Source organism: Filicampus tigris, chromosome 14 (assembly GCF_054856515.1).
Source record: "Filicampus tigris isolate MCC_2025a chromosome 14, RoL_Ftig_1.0, whole genome shotgun sequence".
In the NCBI taxonomy this organism is placed as follows: domain Eukaryota; kingdom Metazoa; phylum Chordata; class Actinopteri; order Syngnathiformes; family Syngnathidae; genus Filicampus; species Filicampus tigris.
This window is the reverse complement of record NC_141230.1, coordinates 15,916,774-15,940,793: the sequence shown is the minus strand read 5'-3', so window position 1 is coordinate 15,940,793 and position 24,020 is coordinate 15,916,774. Positions and strand designations below refer to the sequence as shown.

The 24,020-nt window shown below is 40.1% G+C and overlaps 1 protein-coding gene and 1 long non-coding RNA gene across 2 annotated transcripts; one reads left to right on the top strand and one right to left on the bottom strand.

Annotated features, from left to right (window-relative positions):
- Positions 1–520: 520 nt before the first annotated feature.
- On the bottom strand, positions 521–22,365 carry tmem198aa (transmembrane protein 198aa). Its single transcript, XM_086051872.1, has 7 exons — positions 21,957–22,365; positions 12,062–12,314; positions 9,160–9,398; positions 8,576–8,788; positions 7,397–7,520; positions 4,810–5,105; positions 521–3,365 (listed from the first exon to the last, which is right to left on the bottom strand). The coding sequence occupies exons 2-7, from the start codon at positions 12,198–12,200 to the stop codon at positions 3,213–3,215; spliced, it is 1,164 nt and encodes a 387-aa protein (XP_085907998.1). The 5' UTR covers positions 12,201–12,314; positions 21,957–22,365; the 3' UTR covers positions 521–3,212.
- LOC147136532 (uncharacterized) lies at positions 13,347–14,482 on the top strand. Its single transcript, XR_015089625.1, has 2 exons — positions 13,347–13,493; positions 14,019–14,482. It is a non-coding gene; the product is annotated as an uncharacterized LOC147136532 (long non-coding RNA).
- Positions 22,366–24,020: the final 1,655 nt, after the last annotated feature.

The following is a 24,020-nucleotide window of genomic DNA, read 5'->3' as shown; positions in this document are numbered from 1 at the left end:
TTACTGAAACTGAGAGAGAAAGATAGCAAGCAAAGTAAATTCAAAGCTTTCAGTGAGTGTTGTTGGTTCAAGCTTTGTGCCACTTCCTGTTTGATTATAGCAAAATTTCCTCTCAGCAAATATATATATTGATTACTTACATTAAAAACAAAGTATGGAAATCTCTTTTTTTTTTAAATCATGGTGATATTTTGACCCTGGAACGGGTTATTTTGAGTTCCATTATTTCCTATGGGAGCAGTTTTAAATATAGCGATTGTAACTATTGTGGTGGTTATTGGGTCTATGCAGTGTTCAATATTAGTGCAGGAGAACTTCAGATCGAACTCAGTTCAAGTGGTATGGATTGTTTTTCTGCATGTCGTATCATTTTGCCCTACAGAGAACATTTGAAGACTATTTTATTGTAAATAAGGGAAGAACTTGCATGGAGCTGGTTAAGAAAACTCCAAGTCCGACCCCAATTTATTTCGACCATGAGTGTGCACCCTTATAAAAACACAAAACAATAATTCTAGAATCACATGTATGTCATTTAATCATATCATAGGTCCATTTAAAAACATGCTTAATAATAATAATAATAATGGTAATAATAATCATAATAATAATAATAATAATAACATTAATAGAATAATAGAAATGATGGCAATAAGGTGAATCAGTATCTCTTCACAGGCTCATGTCTGTCTCTCAAATAAAAACAAATCACTTGAACATTCAAGAACAGAATTTAAAAATACCTACTGCACTGGAAAAGAATCGCTGGAAAACGAAAAATCTACAAGACGATGGCGCAAACATGACGACAGCGAACGTTCATTACATTGAAAAAGTATTTACATCATTATATGTAGAATCAGTGTTCCCTCAAACATGTCCTGCAGTAGGTGCAAAGTGACTGCTGATAAAGTGACAGATTTTTCACTGCAGTTCACCAGAGCAATTGAATACGTTCATGAATTCAACATGATGTCAATTCGACTGCTAGCTGTTGTGATTTAAAGACAGTTAATTTGACTGCAGTTATCAAACAAAAATGATGTCACATGACAAATGTGGCAACATTAGACTGAAATGCAAAATAATGCCAGTACATTGCATATGGGAGGATGGAAATGATTCATGCCTTTCCAAAGCCCTTCTCCTGGACAGTTTAAACAGAGAGACCCAAAGACCCAAGAGGAGACCGGAAGGAGAAAAGACAAAGGATGAGGAAGGACAATGAAGCCAATTTCACAAGTTGAATGTATCCTGCTGGCTTTTAAATGCGTTTGATGCTGAGAACCTACAAATGAAATTAGGGGTCACGAGTCAACAAAAACATCCAATTCTCAAAAGATGTTTGTTGTGTTGTTTTGGGGTCTTGTGACAGGACTCTCCATTTTTGTGAAATAAACAGTCCAATTTGAAAATAATGTCATGTTATCTATTTCTAAATTGTCACGGGAACACATGTCACATATTTGACACATTGACACAATGAAAACACAAAATAGTTCAACAAGGACACTCGTGCATGGAAGGGTTACATTGCACGTGTACCCCTTAAGCAAGTGCAAGGCCTGCCAAGTTTAACACAACCACAACGTATGTTGTGGCACTTCAGTATCGAAGTCATCGCAATCCTTTGTTTTATCTTATTTAAACATCTACAAGATGCACACAAAAAAATAGGTACACATTTGCTTTTGGTGCCATTTAAATATATGGCTGCTTGTTTCATGGCCCAACAATTAAAATAACAGTATAAAGCGAATAAAAAGTTCAAATAAGACCGTCAAAATGCCACTTTCTCGAGATCCATCGCAGAAATATACACGGCCAGTTCAGTTGTATACGATAGAGGGCGCCATTGCAATTGTTTCACAAGCTCATCAAGAGCCACATTTGAATGTCTTCGCCACCATCGTGATGTTATTCATGGTATTTATAAGAATTGTGGTATTTACTCGTGTTTTACTACGACCCCCCCCTCCCAAAAACCCCCCAAAACAAAACAAAACAACAACCAAAAACAAATTTACCTCCCATTAACAAACATTGGGAGAGAACCCCCCACTTTAGCCAATATTTGGTACAATCCATCACTTGCCAAAGGGCTTGTGTGTCCGCACCAAGACTGTAGCACATGATTTCATTACATGTTCACTGTTGTGTGTGGTCTGCCTTGACAACACAACACGGTCAGCAAAGTCACTTTCTTTCTGGGGCCAGTATTTACAGTACTGTAACAACTGCTGCAAATGTGCTTGTGAATAGACCTTGAACAGGATCAGGGCGATTTGAAGACTAAAAATAAAAAAAGAGGACCAGAGAATATATTCACACGCAAAACCACATCCATCCATTTTCTACGGCGCTTGTCCTCGTTAGATTAGCAAATGACTTCTGGCGAAGAGCCGCCCACATTTGTTTTCCAATTTAAGTGAATCAAACGAGGAAAGAGCGTGGAGTGTTTTCTGTCTGTAAAAAATAGGTAATGGTATTACTGTGATGCATTTATAGAAATTGGGATTCAAATTGGAAGCTTTTTAGGAAAGAATGAGAGTGTAGTTGCTCACTTGTCTGACTGCCATTCAGGCGGCATGCATTCACTTCCCACTCAGTGACTGAGAATAGTTGTATGCCTTTTATACGTGACTGTGATTGACTGCCGACCAGCCCATACCATGTATGCCTTTTGCTTTAAGTTATCAGGAAAAGGAATGATGTTTTCTTTTGAGAAAGATTAGATTGAGAATTTACACATTTCAGCAATGGTCTACAGCTGGTTGGAGTAACACAGCTGTCCAGTCAACCGATGTGATAAGAGCACAACCTCTTAGAGAGGAATTTAAAAAAAAAACAAAAAACAAACCTTCTCCATAGGAAAACCCAACATCTGTAGGTGGTGGCGACTTCCCTAAAAATCACTTAATGTGACGTCTTGGGCCAAAATCCAAAAATCAGCAGACATATATTAAAGCTGCACTTGGAAAGACCATGCATTCAATGGATCTCTCATAATGTGACAGTTTTGTTGCAAGTGCTGTTGATATTTGTTTGCTGTAGAAAACGGGCAACAAGCCGACTTAACATGCAAGCTACGTTCCTGTAGTTCTTGTCTTCCTGCGGCTAAAATTTGATGGACACAACCTTTAGCGTACCAAAGCGCGCACAACATCTTTTTGTAATGTCAGTTTTTCGAAGGATCTGTACATTTCGATGCATCAGATACGAACTGGAGCTCCAGAAGGCGCTGTGAGGGGCACTTGAGAGCCACTGTCATAGTCAAGTTCAGCCATCCGGGAGCGGCTCATCATTCGACTGTGGGAGTACGCTCGTCTGTCTGTTTGCCTGTCCCTGAAACTGCGGATGTAGCTCTGTGGACGGAAACAAATATGGTGTGAGGACACAGCAGTCACACTAGATAAACAAAACGACAGCACTCAGAAAACCTAGGCCAAACATTTATGGCCGCTGTCTTCCCTGGAACTTTCACAATAAAGAGCTACCAATAGCATATCAGTAGAGCACAGAATGCAACACCAAGGTTGAAATTTTACCTTTCATATAAAATACAACAAAAATTACTTCACAAAAAAAAAAATCCCAGAAAATAAGAAAAGACCTGCCCCTCCTACCACGCAAATACAACCAACCCCAGGACAATGCTCCCACACCATACACACCTCCCAGTGTGCAGACCCCCCTCGAGGAAAACACTGGAGCTATAAAAAAAAAAAAGGTGATAAAACACTACAAGAAATCAGTTGAAAACATCAACAGACTCATTAATCCTGATGCTCTTTGGCAGGCTGTTCCATAGCTTAGGGCCATAATGGCTGAATGCAGCCTCCCCGTGGAGTTTTTGTTCTAGCTCTTGGTACAATTAAAAGGCCGGTGCGAGAGGACCTCAGGATACGCGAGTGCTGTTATGGTAAAAGCAGGTCAGGTCAGATAAGTAAGATGGCCCAAGACCATTAAGACATTTAAAACCTAATAAAAGAAAATAAAAATCAATCCTGAAGCACACGGGCAGCCAATGCAGCGATATTGGGGATGTTGTCTAAAAATCTATCTTCATAAGGCTTTTAATATGTGGAAGAAAAGTAAGCTCGGAGTCATGAATGACTGGGATGGGTTCCAGCAAGCCCTCTGATTTAACCCTCCCACCATACACAATAATGAGGTTGACAGCGAGCTGCACCCAGCTAAACTCGGTTTTGAAAAGGGCTTCAGGAGCCGCATGAAAGCGTCCAAAGAGCCGCATGTGGCGTGCGAGCCGTGGGTTGGCCAGGAATGGTCTAACCTATCCAAAATGCTTGCTTGCTTTTATAAAAACTTAGCCGCGCCCCCGTAGTGGGGCAACTTTGCCTTGTCCACCCACTGGAGATGGTGACAATGTGTGACTGACAGAAAATAAGAATTTGGAATTGTTTTTTAAGACATGTTGACATAAAAAAAAGAATAGATTTTCATGCCTGTTTGACTGTTATAAGTGTTTGAGTTGTTCTCAAAACTCCTGAATCTGCTTTTCAGCTGTCTGATGGTGTTGTTTCTCCACAGTGGTATTTGATTTATTTGAATATTTTTTATTAAAAGTGGAGCCAATGTTCATTTCAGTTTACTGTTAAAATTATCAACAAGAAAATCACAATTTAAATTTGCAGCCACTTCAGAAGTAAGGTTGCGTTTCTATTTTGGTTGCCTGGCAACATCAAGGAGAAAACAACAAACAATTACCTCACTGTTCTAAAAGTGTAAAGTGATTTTTTTTTCTTTGCAACAGATGAAGTAAGACATCTCCGCAAATAAAGCTCCTACCGGTGAGAGCACGTCTCCTTCAAAGCGCTTTTTGGGATTGGGCTTGCGGTGGAAGCCTGGCTCAGTCTGAGGGGGAGGGACTTTGGGGGGCTGCGTGCTTCGGGATGGGTGATGGGGGTGGGATGTCCCCGGGTGGTGGTACTGCTGGTGGTGATGGCTGTTGGCCTTCTGCTTTTGGCCGCTCTTCTGGTTCTGCTGTTTTTTCTTTTTCTTGTTTTCATTCTCCTTTTTGAGCCTCTCCTCTCGCTGCCGGATGCGCATGAGCTGCACCCGCCTTTGTTGTCGACTCAAAACCACTAGAGAGACAGCAAGAGATAATTAGGAAGAATGATGTTGTGAATTTCCTAAGGAAGTGGATGTGAAAACAATAATAATAACACATTTTAAAAGCATTTAATCTAAAAGATTGTTCATGATCCCACTGGGGATGGTCGCAGTGAGTAAAGGAAATAATGTTCTGCAAACGGATAATTCTCCTCGCGGGCGTGCAGTTGTAACTCTCATTTATGAAAAAAGAAACTCTCGAAAGTGACCTTAAAAATTTCTTTTTTTTAATTTCATCGCTCATTGATATGATCCTTTTGTGCACTTAAATGGGATTAATGTTGTGTAGGGATGCAATGCAATGATGATGCAATAATGTAAAAGCAACCCCTCTGAACATCATGAAAATGACAGCGTGTCACCATTACTGTGTGTGTTCTTGGTGTCCATTGTTTTGGTTTTCTTTGTGTGAGCGCAGGGATAACGAGGCACCATCTGCCAGAGAATTGCTTAATGAAACCCCCATTTTCTTTTCCTCAGCTAACCCTCTCTGGACCCCCTGGCCAAATGCCACTCATAGTGTCTGTGTGTGTCTGAATGGGAGAATATGTCGTCGAGGGTCCTCAGAAGCATGGAAAAACAAAACAATCTGAAACAGGATGCTCGCTTAAAATGAAAACACGCTCATTGTAAATTCTTGTTACAAAATATTTATGAAAATCCCTTCACTTCCCGAGCTTTCCTTTGTTGTCATTTTTTACATTTTTGACCACTGGCACAACGAAATGAGATTCATGTAAGTGCCTTTACAAGGGGACAAAAATGCTTATTTTTGATTTACCTTGTGAGAGATATTCGTTTAAAACACAAGTGTGCCAAAATCCAAGTTTTTTGTTTGCGTCATCAGATTCTGGGCTTGAGTGCAAGCAGCCACAAACCACCCCTTAGCTCCGCCTTCGGTCCTCATTGTAACGCAAAGTCGTACTTGGCCGTTTTTCCATTTGCTTATCCTTCCTTGCACATGAGCTAACAAACACAAGATATGCAAAGTAAAAGCCAGATATGCCACCACACCTCACCCCCAAACTTTGATGTATCACTTCTTTGCATGTGTTTGCTTATCAGTGCGGAAGGGGTTTATGAGCACTGGTCTTGTTCCTATTAAAGAGTCGTGTCTTCCCCAGAATTCTATTGTGTAGTTAGAAAGCAACAATGTTTTCATGTCTATTTCCCTTCCACTTTTCTATTTTTCAAAATAGCCTGACAAAGCTTCATTGCTCTTCCCTCACCCTTTGACTGGAAGCTATTACAGTCCATTGTTAAATCCTGTTTTCGAAGGCCAAGTGTGGCATCGTTTTATACGCAGTTGCTGTGTGTGTGCTGAATGAATGAATGAGCAAGAGACCTTGTACTGTATATGTCTGTCATTGTGAGTGAATGCAAGCCTGTGAGAGCTGTGTGTTGGCGTATTTGCGGGTTGCAATTGCAGGTGCCATCTGTGTTGTGGCTCTCGGTACAGCCTTTTTTTTTTTCCCATAATAAAAATAATATTACAAGCATATTATTTTTCATTTGTTCCCAGCAGCGCGTGGCGATGTGGTGGCAGTGTTGACTTGTCTTCCGGACTCCAGTTGGGGCCAGTAGTTGACGTCACAAACTGTTGCGACCAATATCAACACAACGCCATTTGGTATCATGTTCAATCACTAATTAAAGACGCTAAAAAAACTCTATTTGATTCCACTGATATTGTTATACGACACCTGTTTCCAGCATTAGCGTCTATTGGCTAGCAGCTAGCCGCTAAAGTCAGTGCCCCGTATAGGCTGGCAAGAACCGTCGGTCTGTATTTCAAAGCAGTTTAATAGGAGGAAATTTTCTGCACACTTTTGCTGACAGACTGACACATTTGCAGATCCTAATGATCTTTTTTTTTTTTTAACAAAACAGGCTTACTCAAGTTTGCTGTTTTAGCCGGCAAAAATGGTGCATCTGACATCAGTCATACTCTGATGTTTCTTGAGAAGAAAATACAGTTTAAATTTATTTAAAAATGTTGATTATCTAAAGATTTATATCAGTTGGTCATTCATTTTTAAGTGCAAGGAAATAAATATATATTTTGAAATTTTATCCCAATACTCGCTTATTCACTAGCATTTTTGGTAGGCTATCCGAAAACCAAAACATTTGATAGCTGGAGCCCTAAAATCATGCACAAACATGAGCACACATACTGGCATTTGTTTGGGTAGTTTGCACACCCTTCATTCCGTTCCATTAGGTAATGTCAATCACAATAACATAGTGGTTGCGCACTCACCCTCTGTGTGAGAAAAACCCTCTGCTGTGACTTTCCACTGAATCAGCACTCCAAGCAGTGCCAGGACAGGCCAAACCCCCATGATGACCCACGTGAACCAGCAGACTGGCTTCTTGGGCGCCACCTGTATTGATGACAACTACAATCTTAATGCTTTATCGAGTCAACAGCACAAGTGATTCATTCATCCAATGGACAGAAAACAACCGTAACAAAGGCAATATTTTTGTATTTTATAATGTTGGTGGACCAGCCTGGACAAACTTTACCTAAACACTTATGTGATTCAATGTTAATTTCAAAACTACTTATAACATTAAATTACATGTATATTTTTGGGCTTCTTTGCCATTACTCAACTCAATTTGTATTTCACACTCGTCAATTACACTTACATGCAGCATGAGTAACACTATATGGGAAACCTATTTCGCAGTGCTACTTAAGCACTTAATTGTGAGGGTGCAAAAGGAGCTCATGAGTTGTGTAAAATGATTATTATGTATAAGCAACACTTGCTGATTAATTAATCAATAAAGGAATTATGCGCACAGTTGAAGACCAGTTGCTGTGCTAAGCCTACAAAAGCTGATGTCGTATTGAAATTACATCTGTTGGTTTGAATTTATTGGCAAGCCCAATAAGGACGGATAAGAGTTTAGCATCGGCAGGTGTAAATATAGACTGGAGGGAGCTTAAAAGCACCCCGTTGCTCATATGGGCTGGGGGTGGGTGTAACGATTTCCTGGACAAAGTGCAGTTTGACTGTCTTGGACAAGACTGGATGATTCATGACGGGAAGCCTGCATGACCCCTTTGGCCTTCTGCAGTATTTCCTAAGCACAGCAAATGTGTCTCACTGCATCTCCTGTGAAAAAAAATGAAACGCTCGACTGCACATTACCAATGAGTCATCAAGGAGTATGTTGTGCATGCACTGTGCAAGTGGTTGATAACTAGCTATTTTCCATATCGCTCTATCTGGTTTGCTATCCGCTCATTGCCTGACGGATTTGAAAATCGAGTTTGCGGAGCTGCATTGCTCCAACCCAAATACGGATGTTATATTTAGTTCTGAGCCAAGCAATTTACTCCCAACCTCGAATGCCTAAATCGTATTTCTGTCTGCGTGGGCAATTAAAAGTTGAGCCAGAAGTACAAAAAAACAAGAAGAAGCACCTTGAGTCTCTCATAGACATATTGCACCATCGCAAACAGCTCTATGAAGTAATCCACTGTGATGGTGATGATGGCTGAACCGAAGGTGGCGGTGGAAAAGGTCACGAAGCAACGCTGCCATTGAAGAGTGAGGACAGCAAAGAGGGTCCCAGAACCAAGAAGAATTCCCAGCGGAACCCACACTGTTCTGGGGTGGTAAAATTCCTCCATGACCTTAAACAGAAGAGAATGAATGATAAGTTCAGAGATTTGACTGTTCGACTGTATTATCTAATGCATTAACAATTATTTTCAGCCAGGTTTACACATATTGTACCACAAATATTTGAATGCATCTTGGATGTACAGTGGAATCTACCAAGCCGTATGTCCCAAAAACAGGAGAATTTGGAGCATAGGTGCCAAACTCGAGGCCTGCGGGCCAGATTTGGTACGTCCATTTTATTTTATGTGGCCCAAAATGGGCCGTCCTAAGCCAATGTGTCACCCTAGGCAAGATTCTTCTATGACTGTGACTCTGACTGTGTTCGACTTTGGGGGTTCCACTGTACTTGCCAACATTCAATCTGGGCTCGTGTCCTCACCACCAATGAAGCCACTCCAACCAACAGGCCTAGCAGCAGGCCCACCATGAACAGTCCCACGCTGCGGACCAACATTGTCACCAGGCCGCACAAAGTCCCGATACCAAGGCCGATGCCCACTGACGCTTCTATGCTGAGCTGAGTGTCCATCACCCTCTCCTTGTAGCACAGCATGAAGATGACCACAGAGCCGAACATGAGGCCGGTGAGGAACAGCACGGCCTTGAAGCATCTGTAGCCTGTGAAGAGGTAAGAAGCACACTCAGATATGAGGTTCGGACAAGCATGCAAGTAAACTACTACTCATAAATTACATATTATGTATGATAATATGACCAGGCCTCAGTGAAGCATTGAAATCAGTAAGGACATTGCTAAGGTTATCATCTCCAGCATCTTTTCTTGGATTCTAAAGGATTCCTTCACAGGACTAAATGCTCAATTCGGATTTTGGGGTAAAATAAGATTTTTTTTTTTTGTAAGCGTCAAAATTACATTATAAATGATACCTCGATCTGTCTGGTGTGTGAACATATGCGTTCTTAAGTGACCCGCATGCGCAGAAGAAGAGACGGCGTCACTTGCGACGTAGTGTTTATGGAAGTAAATGTGGTTAGGGTTATTTCTTATATCGAGGTATTTCTACAGTAGAGCGATTCGGTAGGAGGTAGAAATACAGTATTTGGGGGTAATGATGAAGCACGGAGATGTTAAAAATGACGTCACGTCATTACCCCACAAAAAATGAACCGATCTACATGGCTGAATTACTACTATCACCATAAATGTACACTATATGCTTCATGTTTCAAGTGGAATTTAATTAGTCAAATATGAAGTCAGTACTGTTACTCATTCGATCTCCCAGCTCCCCCCACTCTCCCTCCACCCATGCGGAGCGCAGTTTGGGCGTCAGGGAAGGATATATTCAGATTCAGATTGCTGTCGCATTGCAAAAAATCCAATACATATCTGATCTAGGACCACATATGAAATTGGCCCAGGTTGCATTTGAAAAAAATCGGAATTGAGACGTTGATACCATTGTAAAAAAAATCTGATACCAGCAGGGACGGAGCCAGAACGTGGCTAATGGGTGGACCTGGAAAAATCAGGGTGGGCCTGAATATTTCTCTCACTGAGCACAATCCTCCTGTCCCGACACATCGTATATTAAAATAAAATGACAAACTGAATAATATGAAGTTCAGATCTTCCTTAGACAACCACAATTGTTCCATTCTTAATATTCAATAAAATAAAAAATAAAAAACACAACCAACACAAATTCAAAAATAATTTAATAATAATTTACAAAAAAAATCTAAGTATAGATTTATTCATGAATCTCATTGGGTGGGCAGTTTGTTAGTCTGGGTGGGAATTGAACTTCTTGGTCTGGGATTGGTTTAGTCATGTGAGCAGTTAACCCAACAGCAAGTAGTCTGACAAAAAATAAATATCAAACAAGTGTTCAAAAGCAGTATGATGCGGTGTTGGTGCAATAGTGACGATTCACAGCCTTTTTTGTATTGGCTTCACAGTTTTCAAGTGAATAAAGCCTGCAGACTGCATAACAAGTCCTTTGTTCTTTGTGGAGTTTTGTTTGAACTGGTTGGATAGACAGCTATCAGAAACGGCTAGTGAGGCCGTCACATGTTGCCTTTCAAACACAGACAATCGCTCATTAGAATATGGTGGAAAATCCGATAGCATTGTTAGCGGTTGTGTCCAAATATGCTAATCATCATTTCATAACAAAAGGGCATGCACATTTATTAGCTAAAAGGAACTCTGCTGCCCTTCTAATTTCCGTTTTTCCTTTGTCTCCTCACATAGCATCTTTAGTATTTCCTTTCTTTGGTTCTTTGTTCTTCTCACCGCATCATTTTACTGTGCTGTATTGTCAAAACTGTTATCCAGCTTTGTGTTTGTGTTTATTAAAACGTCTTTGTCTCTTTTTACTTTCTCTGTGTAACTCGACTCAAGAGGAATCAACATTGGATTTTCTAATATTTGTTTAGCCATTGCGCAGCTCCTTCTCCTGTCCAGACCAAAGACCGTGTCCTTGTTCAACTTTCAATTTGGTGGATAGGAATCAAATCCGTAATAGTTATTTCAGATTGTTACATGTTAAAACCCTGGCTTTGCCTGTCTACTACCAGACAAATCCTTACATTGTATTTGTCTTGCAACCACTCCCTCTCATTGTCTCCTCACTTTCCCTTAATATCCCTTGAGCAATCAAGCCCTCCATCCCATCTGTTCCTGTCAGCTTATGCCCTTTTATTTCTCCTGCTTTGTCCTGGCCTTTTGTCTCTCCCCACATCTCTGCTCAAACTCTTGTGTGCTGAATTAAAGAAATGTAGTCGCTGATTCATTTACATGACCTCTGTGACTGACTGTGCAGAGGACATTATGTACAGTATATTGTAGACGTGTGCATGGATGGCAGTTTGAAGACATTTGTATAATGAGATGCAAAATATGATCTGAATAAAAAGCTTTCGCCTTTACAAAAGCAATACTCTTTCGAAGATTTGGGAGATGTTTTTTAATATATTAATTATTTAACTTCAAGTGTGGGCCAATACATGCTCTCGACCTTTTAATAATTTTGAACAGGAATTTAAAACTGAATTGACCTTTTAACGCACAAATTTAAGTCTCGTCACCGGGCTTCTCGGAGAACTCAGTAAGTATGATTATTATTAACAAAAAAACGAAACTGCATTATTGAGTAGATGCTTCAAAGGTGGATGATCTGTTAGCTCCTGTGGTGTATTTGTTTACTGGAACTTAATATAATAAACTATCTCTAACAACACCAAGCACAGTGCTTTGTTGAAATGCATTTTAACCATTTTGTTGAATATGAGAATAACCATGTTGCATCACGTACCAAAGAAGCAGTAGATGATTCCAAAAAGACAGCTCATAGAGCAGACCACAGAGGGCACAATTTCATATTTCCTCTCAATCTCCTGGTCACATTTCAGCCCCAGCTCGGCCAAACCCAGCAGCCGGCTGGCGGAGGCCATGTCGACAGACGTGATGGGAGCCAGCTTGGACGGAAGGAGTCTGCGGGTCCGCGATGAAGAGTTTGCTTGGGGGGTTTCTAGATCAGTGGGCCTCACCCACTGGGATGTGGGAAACTACAAAAACAGGTAGAAGAAAGAGCGGTAAGAGATTATTGATCACATAGTGAACAAGTGCTCCGCTGGAGAGCACATGATGCCGTAAGCACGTTGTGATTTGAACAAAAACATCTTAGCACTGCAACAACGCTCCCAGGTGAAATGACTGCATTACTTTGAGCAGCCAATCCTAACAGAGGGTGCCAAGAGAGATCATAAAGGGTGCCACAGGATATTTTGCAATCCAGTCACTTTATCTGTCTGAAAATATTTTAATTGCAATTATCTTTGTTCATTGATGGAAACGACAACATATTGTGATAGGCACAACAATTAAGTTCGCTTCCATTGGATGTCAGAAGGTAGAATACATGTAAATAAATGTGTTTCCTCTATAATAGGTTTGTGTTCCACTAAACAGGCCCACATTTCATCCCAAGTCAACTTGCAACTAAATTGAGGTATCAGTATTTCCGTATTCATACTTTTTGTGACAATTTTGTTCATTGGAGTGCCATGAGACTTTTCCAATGTAAATGGGTGCATTTGCTCAAAATATTGGGAAACACTAATGTAGAGTATTACAGACAGTATAACTCACCTGGATAAGGGAAGGGACATTTTAGTTTCCTTCAATTCAGGCGATGTCATTCAGTGACGCAAGATGAAACCTGAGCTTGAACCAGACCTATTTTTATTAACATTCTCTCAACTGAATATGAATGGGACTAAATAATGCTAAAAAATACACCAATTACATAACTTAAGATTTTCCAACAAGAATGTGAATTTGTGCTGACCTCTGATGTCAGTGTCCTAATGACTATTTAACTCTTGTTGCTCAAATTCAAATGGGAGACACACAGTGGCATTTGTGTCACTATCAATATGGAATTAACATCATTATCAGAGGTTACGAAGAAGAATATTAATGTAACTGTGTCATCAGTGCCTCCTGTGGGCGGTGTGCATGACTCAGAGCTAGAGCCGATTAGCATTAATACAGAGTTGGCAGATGCAGTAGCCTGTAAGGCTGTTGGCTTGGTTTAAGAACCGTTGTGGATTTGGCCAGAGCTGAAGCAGTAGATGCTGGTTTACTCCTTAAGGATGCCCTTGAGCAAGGCACGGGTCACCTGACAGCTCTGGAATGTGGTCGCTTACTTTGCAGTCACCGTATGTGATGCGCTGACATCATTGGTAAGAATAGCAACTGAAATTTATTTGAAGTCTCCAAATGTTTTGTACGTCTTTCATTTAGATTTTTTTCCCCTTTTTTTTTTTGGCGTTCCAGTGAATTTTTCGTGTAATGCAAAGCATGGCCTTGGTGAAAAGAGCTTCACGCTACTTTGCTTGACCTTTACCACACAGGCTGAGCAGCGTGACAACAAATGTAGTCGGGTTCTCACTGGCAATTACTGACACGACAGCCTGATGAATTCACACGTAGTGTTCTCATGAAGACGAAGACACAATTAGAGAAAAGACTGCGGTTAAGGCCAGAGCCAGGCCCTGATTAAACAACACTTCATTGGATTATGTCACATCCTCCCTGTTTCTATAACAACCCACAGCAATATAAGACCTTGCTAATGTAAAGGAGGGGAGTGTACAAATGTTTAAAACATGACTTAAGACTTATTTGTACGATTCTGCATTTGGTTGAACTGTTTGTTTTGGCCTCTTTACTGCCGCTTCCATTCTTTTTCTGCCCCCTTTTCCCAGGCTTGGGAATTAGGTGATGACGACCGAATTGGAGGTTGCTGTTTTGATCCAACAGCAACTGACTGTTACAAGATTGGAGGCTGATCACGTCCTCAGAGGCACTGCGGAGATTTCTACTTTGACCATTGGGCCCCTGCTGACTTCACCGATGTCATCTTCTTGCAGCACTTCATTTGATTAACTTTCACATCACTTTAACGAACACTGTATAGTACTATAATGTGTGTTCAATGTTGCCCACTCGGCATCCATTGCAGCCTGATCCTCCTGGAAGTTGATTACCCCTTCTGTGGTCCCTTCTCAAGGTTTCTCACTTTTCCCCAGATGGCGTTTTTTTGAGTTTTTCCTTGCTCTCCTGGGGGTTAAGATCAGGGGATATCGTGGATATGATCTGGTGCATATGCGATTCCATTTGAGACTTTCCTGTGGTTAAGGGCTATATAAATAAATGTGACTTGACTTGACTCAAGTTGTTTCTAAGGAAACATGCTCAAAGTGAAGAGCCAGCTTGTAGTGGTTGCGCTTTGAGGCCCCCGGGAGCAAATAAGCTTGACCTCGGACATTTTTCTTGATTGTTTTCCAAAATGTAACACTTAGCCATAATCCACATTTGTGATACAATCAAGCACTTAATACAAACTTGTATTTAATACATAAAAACATCCTATACTTAAAGCGGAAGTCAACCCAAACATATTTTTTGAAGAATATGGCCCACTAGTTGAAACACAGCATTCTGATTACCGGTAATATTGTTTTTGAGGAATATGAGTTAAGCAACAAAATACGCCCATTTTTAGCCATGGGGGCGGCCATTTTGTCACTTCTGTTGACTGAAAATGACATCACACACCCTCAGGGCTCAGATAACGACCAATCATAGATTAGCTCACCTTCAGAAAACAGGTGAGCCCTAGAATTTTCATATCCACTGTACATGGATGCTTTTTCCCCCAAATATGTGCTCTAAAAATCTGTAGCCTGAAGTAAAACAAAGCTAAACCGACATCGTTTGAACAACAACAATAATATTTTTCTATTTGAAATCATCCCATGTAAACAGCCAGCTCCTTACACTGAGGCTACTGCAGGAAAAGAAATGGAAATAGTCTCTTTATTGCTATACACATTATAATGTGAAGCTTTCCTGCTGCTTTCCTGGCCGTTGTACTTAAGAGCCCTTGTACATAGACACTGCAGTGCAACCAACATTTCAAAGGCTTTTTTTTTTAAATCTTGCTTTTCTACCCAGTTGGAGGAAACGCAAAATTGGAGTGCAGTCTGTTGGACACAAATCAGAGCTGTTTCATTGCTCGCATGCCTCTGTCAGGCCAATAATGTAATCGCTGTCAGTTTGATAACCTTTTCACTCACAGAACTGAAGTTTTTTTGTTTTGTTTTTTCATTTTTATACAGCAGACGGTACATTCTATTGTAGGCTACAGACAATACATCATTTCTAATTTATTCTTCAAGTGCCATTTTCGATTGAGTCGTGCCTTGAAAATATGTGAGCTGGACACAGTGGTGAGTTGGCTTTGCTTTCAGTTTTTTAGTTATATTGACTGGTTTGTCTGTTGTAATATACAAACACCTGGCATTGGAATGACGAAATATACAGTTCCACTCGTAGTTAATGGGCTTTTTCATATATAATGCGCAAATATCTTTCAATCTTTGTGTGTCCTCATTGTCAGAGTAGTGGTTACCTCTGTGGCTAATCAATTAAAATTGAATTACATGTGGGTTGCCCCTTCTCCTTTTCATTACAATTTGAATCATGTGACGTGGTCGACCTGCCGGGTTGCTGAAACTTTTCAAAGTTTTGGGCTGTTTAAAGGCCAGTAAATGTTCACTTTGCTGGTGTACATCCACCTAAGGGGTAGAATCCACATCCCCCGAGTCAACAGAAAAATTATACACACAGCAAAATAGCTAAATGTCTTTTGGCGGTCAATATACAAGACGCATGTCAAAATTTTAATTCACATTTGTTTTTCGGGGGCCATAATGATCATGCGCTCGCCCCGGGCATCCACTGTGTTTTGCACACCACTGACCGAACGATGGTCATTTAGATATTATTTCTAAACACCACTAAAGCTATTAGTAAAACATTCAGCCTGTATTCTTGCTGATGTCGACAATCACTGGACTGCACAGGGGAAAATAACATGATCATATTTTGTTTTGGCAAGAACACTTTACCCTAATGTCACATCCTCCATATGTCCGACAGAAGGGCCACAGTGAACATTTAAATGTAAAAAAAAAAAAAGGTTGAGGAAGTGACAGCGTGCTGAGCAGAGAATGATGTCACATGCCCTCTGTTTGTTGGTGTAATCCAATTGTCTCTTTACCTTTGTTTTGAGCGCCAGAGCAGTGGCACAAGCCTCTTAATGCATGTCTGTTTTCCATGTGTACCGTCAATATGACATTCTCTTGGGGGAAAAAGGCTCCAGCCATAGGGTCAGGCGAGCATAGTTGACGAGTGAACATTTAGATCCAGATCATCATCATTGCCTAAACTGGGTCAAAGGACTCAATTACTGAGGGGGGTGAATTGAAGGTTTTCCTTGGTTATATGTTTTGCAAACGCATGAGAAGAGATTAACAGTGCACTCAAAAGATATTGAGTGGGCACATATGTTTTAATGGCATACATATTGATCACCTTCAAACCAGCCACAAACCAACCACCTCTCGTCATTTCTCAAAGAATATTCAGCACGGCATGGGGTGAACATGACAAACTGCTGTCAGCAAATAGAAATCCAAAAGCCATCTTTCATTATTCTCCAGTAATTAACATACAACAAACTAAGTTTTCTACCTGGGGATTGCAGCTCAAAGGTGGGGAGAGTGCATCCGTATGCACGTGACAGCGACTCTGTTGCTGATGTCGTGATGATTGACTAACAAGATGACTGAGTTCCATCAAGTCCATCTGTCATTGGGGAGGAGATGACTGTGTGCCTGCACGTGTGTGTGCGCGCATGTGGGCAATATCTAAATGAACGAATAAATGAATACATGAGTTTAGAAAAAGATCATTACATTCTGCATCATTATACAGTAATTCTTTATTTTAAACTTGTGTTTACTTGTTGTTTTTTCGACTCATGTATTCCACAGTATTAAAGTATTAAAAATACACCATTTTTATTTGCTAATTAGCCGCTAGTTGTTAATTTGCGTCGCTATGTACAACTCTACTTGCCCTTAATTTGAATCGGTGTAGGACGCCGCAGCAACTCCAAAGATTTTAAGCAAAGCTGCCAATTGGTACGGATTGTCCGTATGTTGGCAAAAATACTTATACATATTTATAGACATATATATCTAACAACACGTGAATTGCAGACGCGGCGTGGTTCCAGTTGTCCTCACACATGCGCAACGGAAATGACGTTAGCTAAAAGTTGAAGCTAACAGCTAAACTTTGTTTCTGTTAAATGTCATTATAACCTTTCCGTCCTTAGTACAATTTGAATTTGTTGCTCTTTATCTAAACACCTATTTTAAGTTCCATAGTACTGAAACAAGTACACATACTTTGCTTGACTTATGTGCCCCTTTGTGTTTATTTGCATCAATATATGGAACTTAGTCTAAGCTACAGGGAAGGACAGCTTTAGAGGCTATAATATTGTTATACGCCCTTTAGCCTTACAGAATTACGTGCGTTGACTGCCTAGCCTACTCTTGTGTTTGCATCGGTAAAATAAGCCTAAACCTCTGAGCACTCACATTGGAACAGCCTCAACTTTGGTCATGTGCCTGTTGAGGTCATTAAGTTTAAATGCAGCAGGGTGATTTGTATGGAAGCTACAACACCATTAACTTTCTCCTCACACTCTCTCTGCTCTCCCTTTTGTGCTACAAATCTATTGCGATTGCCAGTGACCTATGGCATCATCCACGCAACTCAAAGCCCAAACACTCAAAACACAGTACAGGCATCTTGTTATGCACATTAAAAAAAATAGCCACACAAAAGTACGAAAATAACTAAAAGAAAATGCTCAACAGAGACCATCGTTCGGGTGCAACTTGGGAGCATCTTAAGTGATTTGATGTGCGTGTACAGTGTGTGTGTGAACGTGTAGTGTCGGTGGTCTCAGCAGTGATCCCCCTGTAAGCTCTGGTCATTGCTAGAAGGCTGAAGGTGAGGTAGCAGGGGGCTAAAGAGGCTTTCATCAGATTACAGTTCATTCTCTATCTTTCAACGTCATCCACCAGCATTGACGGCTGCTTTCAAGCACTTTGCTACTTCTCATAGAACACCGGACTACAGTGTGTAATTCGTCTCTGGTTCAAAGCAGATCGATATTCACCTCTCCTAATGTCCGTAATGCACCGATTTTGCACACTCATAATGCATCGAAGCTACAACTCGCAATGTTATGACCACAACTCAGTTATTGCAATTTTCACCCACAAACTGACATAGAGCACAGACCTCCGCCTGGTTGAAACATATCGCTTATTTGAAATAAATGAAAAATGTTCTCAAGAGCTAGTTTGACCAGTGAGAGTTGGACATTTTAATATTCAGAACAGGAATGAGGTTTCAAACCAAAGTAAATATTTTGGCCTAAATTTCAGATCGATCACGGTGCTTCTCTCCGAGTTAGAAATTAATACAGCATTATATTCAACCATTAAAACATATTTTATACTCAGGGATTAAATTTCATGGATTTCAAATTTAGCATAAAAAAATGATTTCGGTTAAAGAGCTGCTACAAATAACGGTTTCGGAATGACCCGTGCTGTTCGCTTAGGGCAGCTGTGGCATAAACGTTACATTGGTTGGTGGTCTAATAAAATTGTTTCACGGATGCAATATTCAATTTCACAAGTTAGAGAGCTCATTACCAGTATGCTAAAGTCAAGATGAAAATGTCCTCCTCTCCTGAACTTTTTCTTCAATACAAAATAAACGCGCAATTGCGACCAGGTTTCATTTGCGACACTTTGATTTATGCGTTTGAAAAAAAATGCAGAAGGGATAATAAATCTCCCCCTAGTCCCCAAACACTGGCAGATAATGTTTGCATCCATGACTTGGATGTTGCCAGATTGTGCGGACGGGTTTACTAATATGGAGACTGGCCTCGCAACAAAGCATCGTGAAACAAATGTCCACACAGGCCGCACTGCCTGAGGGTGCATGCACACTGTGAGTCACATCTGATGCTGTCCTCATTACACTAACTGCGGATACGTCGCCGTATATTATGGTCGGGCAGACTAGCGTTCTGTCTGAGTAATCTGTCTGTACATGTGTGTGAGTGCGTGCGGTAATATGCCAATAGCAAAGACATCTCTGGTGTCTATTAATGGGATTAGGATTGACTTTCTCTCTCACAGTTCTTCTTTCTGTTACTCGCCTAGTTGTCTTCATTCCCACTGTATCCATCGCCTTGTCTTGCTCTCGTTTGACCTGTGCCCTTCATGACAGTGCAATTTTTTTTTTTCAATTCGGTCTCATCACTCATCCATCTCTCTCTACAATTTGGAATGAAACGAGCCCCGCTGCAGACAAACTTTGACAGACATCCTTGTAGACGTTTTGTGCTCGCTGCTCAGTCCTGAGAATAACAGTCTTTTTGGCTTATGTTCTCCAAACTTACATAACCCATCTTCTGTCTACTGTGTGGCGAGCAGGCGCAGGCAGGCCAATAATTGTGTCTCTATAAAGCCATTTTTTAACCATTTCAAACCTACTAAAGGTTCGTGAGGCTGAAAGAGTTTTCTGCTGGACTTGAGTCATATTTTATTACGTCAGTACAATTTCAAGAACAGCTAGATCCTGTCTAGATGGTTCACACAATTTTTTTCAGCGGCTCAAATGAAAAATGCCAGCAAGAGATAGAATTTTTGACTTCCGGCCAAACTGTTCATCAACTCTGAGCTTGTCACTTCGGCAAAGGTCTGAGGAAGACTGCTTGGCTGTTGATTACAGTTACATAAGAGCATTGCAACATATGGGGCATCACTCAAAAAAGCTTTCAATTTACTTTAAACACAATGTAATGTGCACTATAACTTTGAATACCTCCCATCATCTCATTTATACAGTCAATGTTTGCATACTGTAAGTGATATGCATATCTTCAGACAATTTCTTTTCACATTACTTGAATATAAAACCCAACTCTACTAAGAAAAATATCTTGTTTTACATACCGTATTCCCATTGGGCTTTTTTTTTCAGTGTGCTTTATGCAAATAATGTACCACCAAATGTATAACTGTTACCTTTCAAATCTTTTCTTCTTGATGTCACAATTCATAATAATTTAGTACATCTTAAGAGTTTGTTTTTTCATGGATGGTACGGCATTAAATATAATACACACACAGGCAACACACACACATCAGCAACTTCAACAAGTGTCTAACAGAGCATTTCAGTTTTGCCTCACTGCCTTGACAACAAATCAACATGAACTTGCTAAGTGGATTCAACTGCCAAATAAGTCTTGTCTATGATTAATTCTCCAAATCGATCTATGACTGGTGGTTAGCGTGGATGCTGAACCATACTGTTATCATTTGCTTAGAGCAGAGTTTTACCATATTGCAATAACACCTATAAACGCCACTGCAACGATGGATTGCCTTGGTTTTTAAGTATATGGATGGCTGGCCTAAATAACTTGACACATGTCTCTAGCTTCACTTTACGTGATCCAGGCAACTGAGAAAGACGAAAGCGCTAACAGAGCACAGGTCATTAAATTCAATGTCAATTATGGAATGGGACTTAGTTGACAGCAGACCTCCGTCATAGCCAAATAAAGACTGGATCCACTACAAAATGTATACCTCATTGACACAGAAATGTATTGTGTTTTTGCAATACAAACATTTAAACTTGGGCAAATGTGTTAAGGATCTGGCTAAAATATGTTTGCACCCACTAATTTCCATCTATTTTTTTTAGCGCTAATCATCCCTATAGTATCGCGAGCAGGAGCCTATCCCAGTTGACTTTCAGTGAGAGGCGTATTACACCCTGGACTGGTCGCCAACCAATCACAGAGCACATATAGACAAACAAAAATTTGCACTCACATTTACACCAAAGGACAATTTAGGCTCTTCAAGAAGCATGTTTTTGGAATGTGGCAGGAAACAGAAGAACCAAGAACATGCAAACTACACAGGAAGACCTGAGCCTGGATAAGAACCCCCCAACCTCTGAAGCCTGAGGTGCTTGAAAACTCATCCACTGTACTGCCCATCACCTAATATGACATTTGTAAATATTCTAAATATATTTTGAGTATGTTGCAGAGTCATTTGTGAAATTACAAACAATATTTACAAATCATTGCTGGTCTTGCCTTTATCTGACATACATACATTTGCTGCATCCTGAACTAAAGAAAAGAAAAGAAAAGAAAAGATAGATAGATAGATAGATATAGATATAGATAGATAGATAGATAGATAGATAGATAGATAGATAGATAGATAGATAGATAGATAGACAGATAGATAGATAGATAGATAGAGACGCTGTAGATCAATAGCCAGACAGGCAGATTATTTGTAAGTGCAATACCTCCCAGTGTTTACACTCTGACAAATACAGAGTTTAGTCATTTTAATTATTAACTGTCAGATACCATGAAGAATCATGTAGACACGGTTGACAAGAGTGGAGCTAGTTATTGAGAACAAACGAAATATTACCTATAATGAAAACAATGGAAGGCAAACAATATAGCATATAGATAACACGGTGCGAGTATCTCAAATTCAAACACACATTAAAAAAAATATGACAACAAAGACGGACGCTAACCGCATTGTGAGTTTGATTAGGGGAACTATATATTTTTTTAATTAGAAAATGTAGCTCTAGTAGGAATCTTGTTGGTTGCGTGCGCCATGCTGCGTGTCAGAACAAAGAAAACTCACCTAATAAAAAACATAGTCGACTGTTTCCTGCGTTATCCATGCAAAGAGAACCACAAGGAAAACCATCTTCTTCTCCTCTAGGTCTGCTTGAAAAAGACCACATTTCAATCTCACTGCATGGTGCCAACCAGGAGAAGAACAACTCCAGGAACACGCCACACGGCTCTCAACTCCTCTCATCCACACGTGTAATATTGTGTCCGTCCACGGGAAAACGGTGCGTCCGCCTCATGCAATATTGAAAGCCCATAATAGTCCAGGAAATGGATTTAAAACCGCAAGACAGCCGTTTTTCTGTGTTTACATCGGTCTCACTCCCCTTCAAGCACTCTCTATGGGGTTCCTTTGTTGTCAGCGTCTCATCGTGCAGGACGGGCCAAACCATTCCACGGCATTAGAGGGGAGTGACAAAAAAAGGGGGAGAGATCCATTTCATTACGGGAGCAACGAATAGGCTTGGTGACTCGTGGCCAAATGTTGTTATTGTCCAGGATAAAGGGTTGGGGGAGGGTTGGTGGTGAGGGGCACAAGTGAGGGAATAGGGGGGGAGACAAGGAGAGCAAAGTGGGCTCACGCACAGAATATATGGCAGGATAAAAAGAGCAAGTGTTCTTATTCAGCACCGTGGAGAGTTCCCCACAAAGCAGAGAAAAGCTAGTTATAAATATTTCCACTCAATCAATGACAGCATATCAAATTATATGAATCGTTTGAAAGCCAGTCCAATTAATATGTCGCCAATGCACATTGTCCTGTATATGAAATATGATGTTTAACTCTATCTTATTCTGCAGAGCGACAAGACTCACAGCCTCTTAGGGCCAAAAGCAAATAATTAACACACAATACTGTATGTACCGTATGTGATATTTAGGCCCCTTATACACTGTATACAATGTGTTGTGTGAGCATGCGTTAAGGGATTAAGAAAGAATTTAACATTTGCCAGTAGTGTGCTTGTGGCGCCATCTCCAGGAGAACAATTTATCATTCATGTTCCCATTTTTTTAAACTGTCTGGATAGTAACGATAGTCTTACAATTATAGGATCTTATTTTTATGATCACGTTGCTAGTGTTCTGTAAGACTGTGTTCTTGATGTAGGTTTATTTTATGTACGGTTCTGTGCAACTTTGTTATTTAAATACTTTTTTGGTTTGTTTATGTTTGACTACTGTACGACTGCCAGAAGTATCCACATGAGTGTATAAGCTCGTTACTATTCCCCCCCCCCCACCAATGACGATGCCAGAAAATGATGCCATAAAAAAGACAAAAAAAAAGAAAAAGAGGTACAACTAACCGCGGTTGAAATCCTAGGAACTTATTGGTGGAAAAATCAGGAGCAGCATTGACATGGAGGAACGTGAACCATGGCGCATTAACGACATGATGCAACAGATTCAGAGAAGCGAGATATTCCCCACGCATTTAGAGCGTGCGCATTTACTTCTACTTTTACTTTACTACAGCCCATAATAAAAAATAATCTGTACTTCTTCTTTTACCAAGGTCTTTTTTACACAAATATCTGTAAGTACCATTGCCACCTCTGGATATTACTTTTACAATATGTTTATTTTTAAGTCTGCAGTGTTGTAGAGCTGCAAGTCACCTTACTTGATTTCTGAAATTTTAACTGCGGCATGTGGCTTACCAAAATATTAAAAACAGCTATGCCTAACCAACATAGTTAGATTTCTCGAGCATCCAGAAGGCATATGGTACGCCACTGCAGTGATACACAAGCTCCTCAGTTGTATGATAAAAATAAAAATTCTAATAATACTTATGTATTTCACGATTAAATGTCAATTATAGGTTACCTTAGCAATTCGTTTTTGTTAATCTTTTTATTTTATCAACATTTTTTAACAATTTTTTATCGTATCTAACTGCAATTTTCCATTCTTAAATTATTCTTATTAAATTATTATCTAAATTATGTTTAATGCATTTCAATTTAATGTACTTTAATAAAATGATTACATTTAAGCGCAGTGTTAAAAAACGCAAACACACCAGAATGTTAGAAAGGCTTACAATAATAGTAGCTTTCGATGA

Excerpts from the sequence above, each read along its gene's own strand:
- tmem198aa (XM_086051872.1), bottom strand. The coding sequence starts at position 12,200 with ATGGCCTCCGCCAGCCGGCTGCTGGGTTTGGCCGAGCTGGGGCTGAAA. Across the intron at positions 8,789-9,159 it reads TTGGAGTGGCTTCATTGGTG|GTCATGGAGGAATTTTACCA; the intron begins GTGAGGACACGA and ends CTTCTGTTTAAG. Across the intron at positions 7,521-8,575 it reads ATGTCTATGAGAGACTCAAG|GTGGCGCCCAAGAAGCCAGT; the intron begins GTGCTTCTTCTT and ends TCATCAATACAG.